Raw genomic sequence first — 12,167 nt, forward strand, 5'->3', positions numbered from 1 at the left:
AACTCACTTGGGTTACCCCTTGAAGCTCCATCAAAATTGAGCTTTGCAAAATCGAATTGAGGGGGTTGCCAAACTGTATGTGCTCTATCATTCCTTGATTCACCTATTGAGGACTGGTTACCATTGGCTGGTAGACATATACCCTTCCATTTTTTTTAATTCACCATCCCATGAAGTGAACAATGCATTACTCTTCTGATGTTTTTACACATAGGTGTTCACTAGCTTAGTGATTGAATTTTCTATTTCACAAAACACTTTCTCTATGGGTGAGGTATGTTGTCTAAAAATCCTCTTGTTTTGTTCCCACCATATTGACCATATGACTGTAGCTGGAATGACTGTCCATATACATGAGAAAAAAAGAAGATTTGGAAAGAATGGGCCAAGTCTGAAAGAGCTCCCAAATTGTGTTTAGTAAAGGCATAGATAGCTCTAATTTTGTCATAACAAAACACCAACATTGGTGTGCAAATGGGCATTGGACAAATAAATGATCCACATTTTCAGATTCTTAGTCACACATTTAAAATGTTGTGTTATCTGAAGCTTGACAAACTTGTCGCTAGTAAGGATTCTTTTCTTTAATGCCAACCAAGAGAAGCACCCCGCTTTCGACATGATTACATTATTCCAAAAAAAGGAAAAGGCTCTTGATGATATGATGAAAGAATAAGTATCCGGTCAACTACTGAGAGGGGGGAGGTGAATCAGTAGATAGAAAAACTGATAATAACTTCACCAATCTCAAAAATCAATCTCTCAAAGTAAACTTAGAACTATCAATGTAATACTACTGTCAAGATAAAAACTCATAAGATAAACCGATTGACTGTTACAACAAACTAACAGTAAACAACTTCTTCATTTCTCAATACTTCCAGTTATCATGACTTATCAAAGTAGTTAAGTAGTTAAGTAAATCAACCATAAAAACATAACCACAAAGACATTAACCACTTGACACAAATATTTTTTGACGTGGAAACCCAAATAGGTAAAAACCACGGCGAGATGAGACTCACAAGATAACTATCTGAACTCTTCTGAAGTTTGCCCTATTAGGAGCCTAGCCTGTTAAAGCTTTACAAAAGTCCTGTTAAGAACTAATCCTGTTAGGAATCACTCGGTTAAGGGATTGACTACAATGCCTTGTTAGAAGCAATACCCTATAAGGAGTAACCTCTGTAGAGGATTTGAAAATCCAAGCTAATGGATCACCTTGTTAGAGGATTTGAATAACACCAAGCTTGTTAGAGCTTACCCGGCTAGGGGATTTCAATTCTACTGTAATTGTTAGAAAACAATAGGAGTTTGTTGATCTGTCTGAATAGCACTACACTTGCTTGATCAGATCCATTTCATGCTCCTATCTGCCTTTACTCAAACTGCAGATACATCATTCGGTTCGGCAACCACACCCTCAACTGATCTTTGCTAACTCTTTGCCAACTCATTAAACTAAACAACTTCATCGACCTTATAAACAAATCAATTAGGTCGGTAACACAACAAAATCCTAATTCTCGTAGAGATTACAAACAAAATCGGTTCAAGTATGACCGTTGGATTACATAGAAATCTCTGCACATCAATCAAGAAAACCTTTATCGCTCCTTGATCACCGCTTGATCAAACTTAGTAACTCATCACACGCTTTGCATTAGATGCAATACATTTGCTCATTCCCTAGACAAAAACCGTTACAACAACTTGCCAAAATCTCTTGAAATTTTCTTCATACAATAATCATATGTCTCATAATCATTACCGCTCATCATTAGATCATAAACCAATATAACCAATTCACCAAACTTAATCGGTTAGGGTTTATCAAAAAACAACATGTAGGGTTTACACCGGTTACCGGTTCACTCCACAAATTCTTCCTATACCGGTTACAGTTTCCTTTACTTGTTTATCCTATTGGTTACAAAACAATAATACAACAATATCAACAATATCATTACCGGTTAATTGACATCAATGACAACATAACATATCATTAATGCAATCTTTATGCAAATGCCAACAACTCTGTTGGTTTATCATGTGTTGGAGTGTTGAATAACCATTTTGGACTGTATAATTTCCATTTACAGAAGGGGCCCATATGAGTTTATCCTCCTTATTTGTCAAGTAAACTGTCCTTTGTGTAAATACTAATTGAAGTAGCTTTTTTGGCTCTTCTTCAATTTCAACCTCATTGATGTCCTTCCAGATGACTTTCCCTAAGTAGATAGTAGCTCCACTTACATAGTTTACTAGCTTATGTCCCCATTTTCTGATAAAATTCGGTATCACCTGTTGCAATTGGTTGTTTTGAGCAAGAGGGGGGTAACCATTCCATGAATCAAACCAAACATTAATTGACTCCCCATTATGGTCTTGCCAAGATATATACTTTGTCCCTAAATCTCTGGAGGATGTCATAAAGTTCCACATTGCTGAACCATCCGGAGGATTTGATATGGAGAAGATTCTAAGAGGATTGCATGAGTCTAGGTATTTGGCCTGCATGATTTGGCACCACTTTGATTCTGAGTTTGTATACATTCTACATACTAGTTTTCCTCCAAAGGCTTTGTTTCGCTTAACTTGTCATGCAACCCTACCCCTCCCGATTTTTCCTCTATTGCCATATTATTTAATGAGATTAATGGGATCTTTTGGTCTTCTGATAAGTTCCCTTTCCATAGAAAGGTTCTAATGATCTTTTCAATTTGCAGAATTTGATTATGAGTTTGTATACATTCTCCATACTAGTTTTCCTCCAAAGGCTTTGTTTCGCTTAACTATGTCGTGCAACCCTACCCCTCCAGATTTTTCCTCTATTGCCATATTATTTAATAAGATTAATGGGATCTTTTTGTCTTCTGATAAGTTCCCTTTCCATAGAAAGGTTCTAATGATCTTTTCAATTTGCAGAATCACAGACTTTGGGGCTTTAAGAATTGAAATGTAGTAATTAGGAATGGCAATTAAAACGGATTTAATAAGTAGAATTCGACCTGCAAGAGACAACCACCAAGCCTTCCATGATGATATACTGTGCTTAATCCTTTCAATCACAGTTTTCCAATAGGAGATCTTATTAGCTCCCATGAATAGAGGTATACCCAAGTATATGCTTGGTAAGTCATTTGCCTTAAAGCCAAGCATTTTAATGATCTTTTTCCTTATAGGAGCCTTGGTATTAAGAATGTATATTGTGGATTTATGGGTATTGATCTGCTGACCTGATATTGATGTATATAACTCCAGAGCCTTCTTCATTTGACTTGCTTCTCGAGTTGAAGATTTGGCATATAGCAATGTATCATCAACAAAGAGGGACTGTGTAATAGATATGGATGCGTTTCGTAAGTGTATCCCTTGCCAAAGATCCCCGTCAAGATTGGATTTGATCAATATACTGAAGGCTTCTTCCATAATGATGAATAAGAAAGGAGATAGAGGATCTCCTTGCCTTACTCCTTGGGTAGTTGCGAAAAAACCTGTTGGGGTTCCACTTATAATGACTGAAAAGTGAGCTCTTGAGATGCATGCTTTTATCCATTTGCACCATTTTTTAGAGAACCCAAACTTATGCAAGACTTTAAGTAAAAAAATCCATTTCACTTATCATAAGCTTTCATCATGTCAATTTTGGCAATAAAGGATGGCAGGTGTGAATTGTTAACTGAGTGTAGGACCTCATGTGCTATTAGTGCCTCTTCAATTGTTTCTTTTCTTGGTACAAAGCTACCTTGTTCTAGGGAGAGAATGTTTGGGATTAAGTGTTGTAATCACAGATAGATGGCCTTGGTGATGATCTTATAGATAATATTGCACAAAGAGATAGGCCTAAAGTTTGCAAATGTTTTTGGCTCTTTCACTTTTGGGATAATGGCAATGTTTGTGACATTGAAATTCTTTAGAACTATTTTGCTTTTTCTTGACTCTTCAATTGCAGCCAGCAGATCAAACCCTTATACATCTCAACATTTTTGGAAAAACAATGTAGTGAATCCATAGGGGCCTGGTGCTTTATCAACAGCTAGTGAGAATACTACTTTCTTAACCTCTTCAATAGTGAATGGTTTCATTAGGTCTTCATTGTCTTGTTGTGTAATAATTTGTGAAATGACATCCAAAATTTCTATTTCATCTTGATGGGAGGTTGAATGAGGTGCATTGGTTAGAGATAAAAGATTTTTGGAAAAGCTAACACCTTCATTTTGGATGTCTAATGCATTGGTGAGTGTGTTACCTATATTATGATCATTAATGAAGAAGATTGTTGATGTTGCACGTTTGGACTTGGCAGATGCATGGAAAATTTTTGTGTTCCTGTACCCTTGTTTTAGCAATAACTCCCTAGATTTGTACCTCCAGTATATTTCCTCTCTCTTACTCAGTTCTTCCCAAGTCTCTTGTAACTGTTTTTGCTTATCATATGTAACTGAATCGAGGCCGTGGAGAATTATAGTCTCCTGAATGTCTGATAGCTTCTTTTCAACTGAACTTTTCTCAACAAAAATGTTTTTAAAAACTTCCATATTCCACACTTTTATTTTGCTCGACATATTGGATTTTCCTGTCTAGTTGGAACATTTTGGTACCCTTATGATGAGGAGTAGTTACCCACCATTGCCTCAGGAGTGGGATAAAATGTGGATGCCTAAACTACATTTTTTCAAATTTGAAGGAGGGGCAATGCACATAAGGTTTCTGGAAATTCATAACTTGTAATGAAATAGCATAGTTGTCTGAACATACAAGAGGTAATATATTAGATTCCATTTTAACATTTTAAAGAAACCATTGTTGGGATATGAGAAATTTGTCCAGTCAATTTGTAAGAAATTCTTCCTTTTGTTTGTCCATGTAAACTGACCTTTTAGAGGAACTACATCTTTTAAGTCATTATCAAAGATGAAGGATACAAAATCTTGAATAGTTTTTTCGTGGGGACAAATTCCACCTTTTTTCTCATGGCTAGAAGTAATTGCATTAAAGTCTCCTCCCAGGATGACATTATGGTCTGCATATTGCTGAATGAAATTTGTGAGGATATCCCATAGTCTTTTTTTTTCATGAGTGGGGGTCGGTCCATAAACATTGATCAGCTTAAAGGACAGATCAAAGTTTTGAATGCTAATAACTTGCCAATTATTTCCTTCATGTAATGTCTCTGCAACTACTGTTTTTGGGTTCCACAAAGTAACAAGTCCTCCAGAGGCTCCTGCTGCTGGAACATGAGTTGATTTCCATTTGGTCCATTTGGAAACTGTCTCTAGAAAGGTGTCATGGGAGAATTTTGTTTCTTGTAGCATAGCTATATTTGCCCTTGATGAGTCAATTTGTCTTTTGACTCTCTTTCTCTTGTCAGAGGTATTAATGCCTTTGACATTCCATGAGATGATTTTCATTGTTGTCGGGGAGAGCAACATGCCCTCCTTGGTCTTTTAGATGAAGAGAATTTCCCATCAAGAGTGGTTTGGATACCAGCCTCTATTTCCTCCTTTGTTTTGGTCTTATTAGATTTCTTTCCCCTCCGTTTTTTCTTTGGACTCTGACTTTGGGCAAGGGACTGCATAATTGAAAGAGTTTGGGAATAATCAAAGGATGAATCTGTTAACTGCTCATTGACACCTTGGTGGTCCTTATCTAGCTCAACCTCCATTGAACTCATGAGAGATAAAGGTTGTGAATTTTGGCAACTGGTTAATGGAGAAAAAACTTGGGTACATTAGTCCTTCATCTTCAGTCGATACGGAGTATTCATCATTCTGATGGCCTGCTAAGGTTAACTTACCAAACAAATCATCATTATATGTTCTATCTTTGCAACCCTCTTTATCTGACTTTGGAATTAGCAATTCTTTGTCCACATGTGGTATTTGTTCTGCATTTACAACATGATTATCCTCCTTTAACACCTGTTCTGCTATTTCATCAAACAATTGAGATACAATTGAATCCAATAGTTCCTCCACCATCTTTCCTAGGTTGGGTGTAAACCTAAATTGTCCTTGTGAGTAATTAGATGGTAAGTTGATGATTCCCTTTTGAGGGACCATCAAGATATTCATGGTATTTTTATCAAACATTAACTTCAGCATAAGATCATTAAGATGAAGAACAATTTGCCTAGCTGTGCTTGGGTACTTTAGATACAATAGAGATCTCACAACTACTTTCACCTTGCCTTGACTGTTCCACATTGAACTGAGAAGATGATAGATTAAAGGTGTGCTTTGAGAATTAGTAACAATGTGTAGACCACCTTGGGATATTAGGCAGTGGCTTGATATTTCCTTTTTGTTTTTTCACCAATAGTGAGTATTGGTTTCCATTTAAGGAAGATTCCTTTAAAGAGAAGGCATCAAATTTGTTATTTTCCAACAAAGCATTTGTGAATCCCTGTTTTTCTGACTTTGCATATTTGATATGATTTTTTTCATTTGATTATTCCAGATTGATCTGAGAAATTTGTCAATTTGAGGGTTAGCCAATGTGAATAGACCTTCTTTGAGTAGTAGATGGTAGGTTGGTATTCCCTTATTTCTCCTTACTAATGATGCACAATGGGTTTTTTGGAGATCATTCTCCTGTAACAATTCTTGAGAATCATTTTCTTGTACCAAGGGGGAATGAGAATCCTTGTTACTAGTGCATCTCATTTGTGGATCCCCGTTTTCCTAGCTTGGAGTGTCTAGTTTGGGTGTTCTCCAATTGGCTTCACATGTATGACCATACATCGAGCACATTAGAGGGTCTAAAGAATGATCATCACAAACTATAACTGTCTCACATTGGCCTTCTTGACATTGAGAATTAAAATGGCCCAAGGAATTTGAAAGGTGGTCCACTTCTACTGGTTTTTGAATAGAAATCTCTTGCTTCCATGTGCCAAATTTGGAAGTAACAGATAGAGTGGTGGGAAATGACTTTTCTACTTCTAACAACAAACATACTCTAATTATGAGATGAGTCAACTCATAAGGAATAAGGTCGTCCTGAATGAAGATTCCTAATTTGTTTGCTATGATTTCAATGAGATCCAAAGCCCTAAACTCCAAAGGTAATGCAAGGAAGGAGATCCAAAATGGGGCAAATTTACAGATAGTTTCATTCGCCTTGAAGTTTGGGATCCAAGGAATAGTGAAAAGATCATAACCTTTGTAGAATCACCCCTTAAATCTATGAGCAAGAGTTCTCTCTTAATCTAAATGAAAAATAGCAATGAAAAACCCTACCCCATTATCCATGTAAAAAATATTTTTAAGCCCTTTCCATTTTTCTGTTGCCCATGTTTGCAAATCTGAAAAGGAGGGTATAAATTTCCAAAACTTACCAATTAGTGCTCTCCCCTGAAGATGTAATACTTGTGGCATAATCAATGGGTCTGGGAGTGTAACCCTTGGCACGACATCATCTCAGTTTGCATTGCTCTTCACAAGCTTGTTTTTCTCTTTCTTCCTCCAAACCCTAAGCTCTACTCTCCCTGTATCGTGAGCTTTTGGAAGAACGACCACTCTGATTTCTTGTTGAATTTTTAAGTTGTTCAAGCCTGATAGGAACCTCAGGTTTTTTTATCGTAACAATATTTGGCCAGGACATATAGGATGGAAGCCATCTGCCACTATCTTCTTGGATGGATCCTGTATATTTTAAATCAACCTCTGAATCTGTTAACAATTTTTTCAAGAATCCTCTATCTTTTTCTGGTTCACATTCATATTGGTGCAAGGATTCACCACAAATGTCAAAAACTTCCTGCTTCTTTTTTCTTAGTCGTCTAGGTTGATGCCAGTGGGTTTGTAACCTATTGGTTGGTATCGTGCCTTCTCTTTGCACTTCTCTATTAGCATACAGGCCCCTGTGGTACGATCTCCCAATCAAGGACCCCTGACTACTCTATTCTTTGTAGCTGTTGTGAGAAAAAAATTGAAATTTTTTTCCTGCCCAAGGCCATCTGCCATAAGCAGTGCCCATGGCTTATTCATTCAACAATTAGTTTCATTGTATTCAAGATAAATTATGCACAACACAACATCAATCCACAAAAGTTTGTGTGCCAATTCAAACTTTTAAATATTCTTTAGATTAGGGCAATTAATTTTCTAACAATAACAAATGATTTTGATTCAATCAACATCATTTGCCCATTATCAACTCCAAAATTTGTTACACCTATCCTCTTATTTAATTATTATGTTTATTTTCAATTCAATTATTTATCTAAAATTTATTATCTTAGTTAATTATTTACTAATTAATTACATTTATTTAATCAACTGGATTATTAATATAAGTGTATTTAAAACTTGTACATAGAAATCAATTGAATTTAAAAGATTGTCACAAAATCTGATATTATCAAAACATCATATATATTTTATTGAATACACACAAAATCTTCCATCTTAATCAATAAACATAATCTAAAAATATTTAAGAAAAATACAATATAAAACACATAACTTCTTGAACTTCATATATAACTTTTTGAAATTGACATTTTAGAGCATATTTCATAATCTATGGAGAAGGTGAAGATGACCCATTTTTATTCAAACCCTAAAACAAAATAAAACAAACACCAAAAGTCTATCAAAACAAACAACACAACCAAAAAATTGAAAAAATAAAATAAAATGAATTGAAGGCGTTACTGTGAAGAAGCCTGTTGTTCCATATTATTGGCCATGCCAGCGAGAATGAAAGCTCAAAATGGCCTCAGTTTCCTCTTTGGAATGGCCGGTCCATCTCAAAAGATCATTTCAGAAAACAATTGCCCTCTTCCTTTGCTTCAGAGACATGCTGTTTTCTGACAGAAGTTCATTTAAATACCATGTTATTTTCCATGAATTAAGCATTCACCCTTCCAAGGTATTTTGTTAAACAATTGCATGCAATACCTCTGCTTAAGCATTCACCGAGGTATTATGAGCATTCACCGAGGTATTATGTCAAATAGATTATCAGCATATTCTAGAAGTGGAAATTCTTCAAACTATTTTGTCAAACGATTCTTGTACATTTTCTCTGCCTCAATTTCTTTAAGGGACTTGTCAAATGGTTCGCATATGTTCTCTGTGCTTTGACATTTTGCATATATGTCAATTGGCACTAGTAGTTTCAAACATTTTAATAAACTCCAACGTTCATGCTCCAGTTGAAACCCATACCATTTCATTGCAAGCAGAGGAGGAGAAATAAAAACAGAGACAGTCTTTCGTATGCTACAGCACAAAGCAGATTTTTATTGATTATTAAAACAAAATTACATTGACCCTCATTTATGGAGAGTTTTTAGTTGAAGACAAAACAGATTTAAGAGACTGGACAGAAGACGAGCAGTTGTGGAAGAAGTCTAGCACAAATTTAGCATGGCCAATTATTACTCAAACCCCAAGAAAAACACACCAAAGTCTATCAAAACAGACATCACAGGAAGCCCAGCAAAACACCCCACATATATGAAATGAACCCAATAAATAAAAATTAGAGGCGTTACTGTGAAGAAGCGAGCTGTTCCAGATTCTTGGCGATGCCAGGGAGAATGGAGCTGAAAAGTGCCTCAATATCCTCTTTGGAATGTCCAGCGGCAGGGTCCAACTCGAAAGACCATTTCAGCAAACAGTTGCCCTGTTCCTTCGCTTCACAGACTTCAATGGTAGCCTGGTAGCCATTAAAGCCCGGAATGTTGGTGTCTGTCATGCTATAAGTATATGAATGATTAGTATCGTCCACAGCGATGAGCTCCTCTACGCCAAAAGAATCACTGCCCTCCTGCCCGGATGTTATACAGCGCCGCAGAGAGCCCACGCCCTTTTCAGGCGCTCCCTCCACTCTTTCACACGATTTCATGCCCGGAAACCACTTATGTAGCTCGTAAAAGTCACTTGCTATCTTCCACACAACCTCCAGCGGAGCCATGACCTTGGTTTCTACAGAGCCCTGCAATTTGGAGCTCGCCATTTTCTGCCCCACAGACAGAACAGGGCTAAACAAAATGGGGTTTGTGAGATATTTGGGAATTGGGGGTGGATTGTTTCTTTGCTTTTAACTCCAACATTACCTGATTTAATGATTTGTATTATAGTTGGGAATTTGGGCGGGAGGGCCAATTATAATTATTAAAGATTTGATTGATGCGGGGGTGTACAATTTATTGTCAATGTTTATAGAGAGCAAAATTTTGAGGGAGATTATTTTTCTAAAGGAAGGATTATAATGGGCCGTAGATATGTAGATATGAAATTACGGAACATTTGGAAGATTCTTATTTGTAAACTAATACACTTTCTTTGTCTAGTTAATCTTTCTTTATTCTTTTATTCTTGGGATTTATGGGTTCACTTTTTTTGGTATGGTCTCTTTTTTTGTTTTCTTTCATGTTGTTTGTTGTCCACTTGCTTTAGTGGATGTGTTGTTTCTTTACATGGTTGTATTCGTGTAGTTATGTTGTTGCCGTATTTGTTCTTTGTAGTTTTTTTCTCTTGCAAAGCTTTTTCAACTTCTTCAAGATGTAATCTCATAAAGGGAGGAGGGGGCATAATAATAGAAGAATATTATATGAGGTACTAGATTTTATTGTTAATTTAAAATGATTGAATTATAGGAAAACCGTTATATAGTCATATATATAGACAATTTTTTACATTTATTAAATAAATTAAAAATAGGATGTTTAAGATTTGCATAAGATTTGGTGACTACTCTCCCACTCCAATTGCCAATGAGATTGCATTTGCATTGGTTAGTACAAGGAAGCCTTTTGGTATATATTCTTTGTTTCTAAGAGAATGATTCTTAAAATAAAAATTGAACCGACTTATTTTGAAAATGTCAATTGATATTTAAAATGATGTGAAATTTATGCAATCTTACATGTATAGTAATCCATTGATTCAAAATCAAGAGTGTAAATTCTTTCAACATGATTTTTTAATAGATTAACGAGCACACATAGTTGTTAAGACTTGGTTCCATGCCACCAATTCTTAATAAATGATAAATATATATGTTATTGAACTCCAAGTTATAGCATTTGTTAGGACTTGGTTCATGCCACCTATCATTTATTAAGAGTTATTTTTAATTTTTTAAATAATTTTTTAACATGTTGTTTATTCCTATTTGTTCCCATATCATTATTAAGTCAAATGTATAAATTATTACAAAATTTAATAAAATATATTAATCTAATTTATTTAATTTTATGTCTCACAAATTTATATGAAAAAACATAAGGTCATGATTAGATATTATGTTGCCCTATATAAATAAATTTGACACTATTTCTTTTAATTTTTATCTTTGAAAAATATTAAATAATATATTTAAAGATTGTCAATATGCACTAACAAAACCACCTTTCTTAAGACCTATAAATTAGGAAGGCAATTTTTTCATAATATCAATTAATATTAAATAGTATATTAAAAGATTGTTAATATGTAAAAGAAACAAAATTGACCAACATGATGTTTGAATGTTGATCAAAACATGCAATGGGAATAAATTTCCCTTTTGCTTCGAATATCACTTGAGGTCTATTTGTCAAGTACTTGCCATTTCTCTCTTAGATTTTGGAGATTCATTTGTCTAATATTGTCTAAACCTTTTTATGCCAATTGAACAAACACAAAGCTTAGTTGTACTCTACTTTGCTAGAATAAAGTGATTATGTTCCTTTTACGGGCCTTTTAGTAGCCCTTTATTACCTATTGGGATATTACAGAGATGTGATAACTTCAAAGAGTTAATGGGGTTGTCACAACTACAGGTTTAGTTGACATATATTAGTTCTAGGTTTCAAAAGAGCACAAATATTAGTTTTGGGTTTCGAAAGTGTCATTGTATTTTGAAAAGGGTTGTCATTTAATTGGATTTCCATTCTCACTTTAATAGAAATATAATTACCAAAGAAATAAAATATTTTTCTGGATTCGATTGTATTTGTATTTTTATATCAACATTTCAAATCACATTATGTGATTCATCATCAGTATGATAGAGAGCTCAAGAAATAGAAAGATAGATTGTGGAAAATTGATACCATGAACAAGATGTTTTTTCACCATATTTCTTCTAATTCATATGTGAAAATGTTGCAAAGGTGCTAGAATCAATACAAGATGGATAATTAAGAGGTCATACAATTGATAAAT

At 34.9% G+C, this 12,167-nt stretch overlaps 1 protein-coding gene across 1 annotated transcript; it reads right to left on the reverse strand.

The window, feature by feature from the left end:
• Window positions 1-9,231: 9,231 nt before the first annotated feature.
• Window positions 9,232-10,141, reverse strand: LOC131030532 (lachrymatory-factor synthase). The gene has a single exon (XM_057961383.1). It carries the CDS (start codon window positions 9,970-9,972, stop codon window positions 9,505-9,507), a length of 468 nt encoding a protein of 155 aa, XP_057817366.1. The 5' UTR covers window positions 9,973-10,141; the 3' UTR covers window positions 9,232-9,504.
• Window positions 10,142-12,167: the final 2,026 nt, after the last annotated feature.

Source organism: Cryptomeria japonica, chromosome 6, assembly GCF_030272615.1.
Source record: "Cryptomeria japonica chromosome 6, Sugi_1.0, whole genome shotgun sequence".
NCBI lineage: Eukaryota > Viridiplantae > Streptophyta > Pinopsida > Cupressales > Cupressaceae > Cryptomeria > Cryptomeria japonica.

Excerpts from the sequence above, each read along its gene's own strand:
- LOC131030532 (XM_057961383.1), bottom strand. The coding sequence starts at position 9,972 with ATGGCGAGCTCCAAATTGCAGGGCTCTGTAGAAACCAAGGTCATGGCT.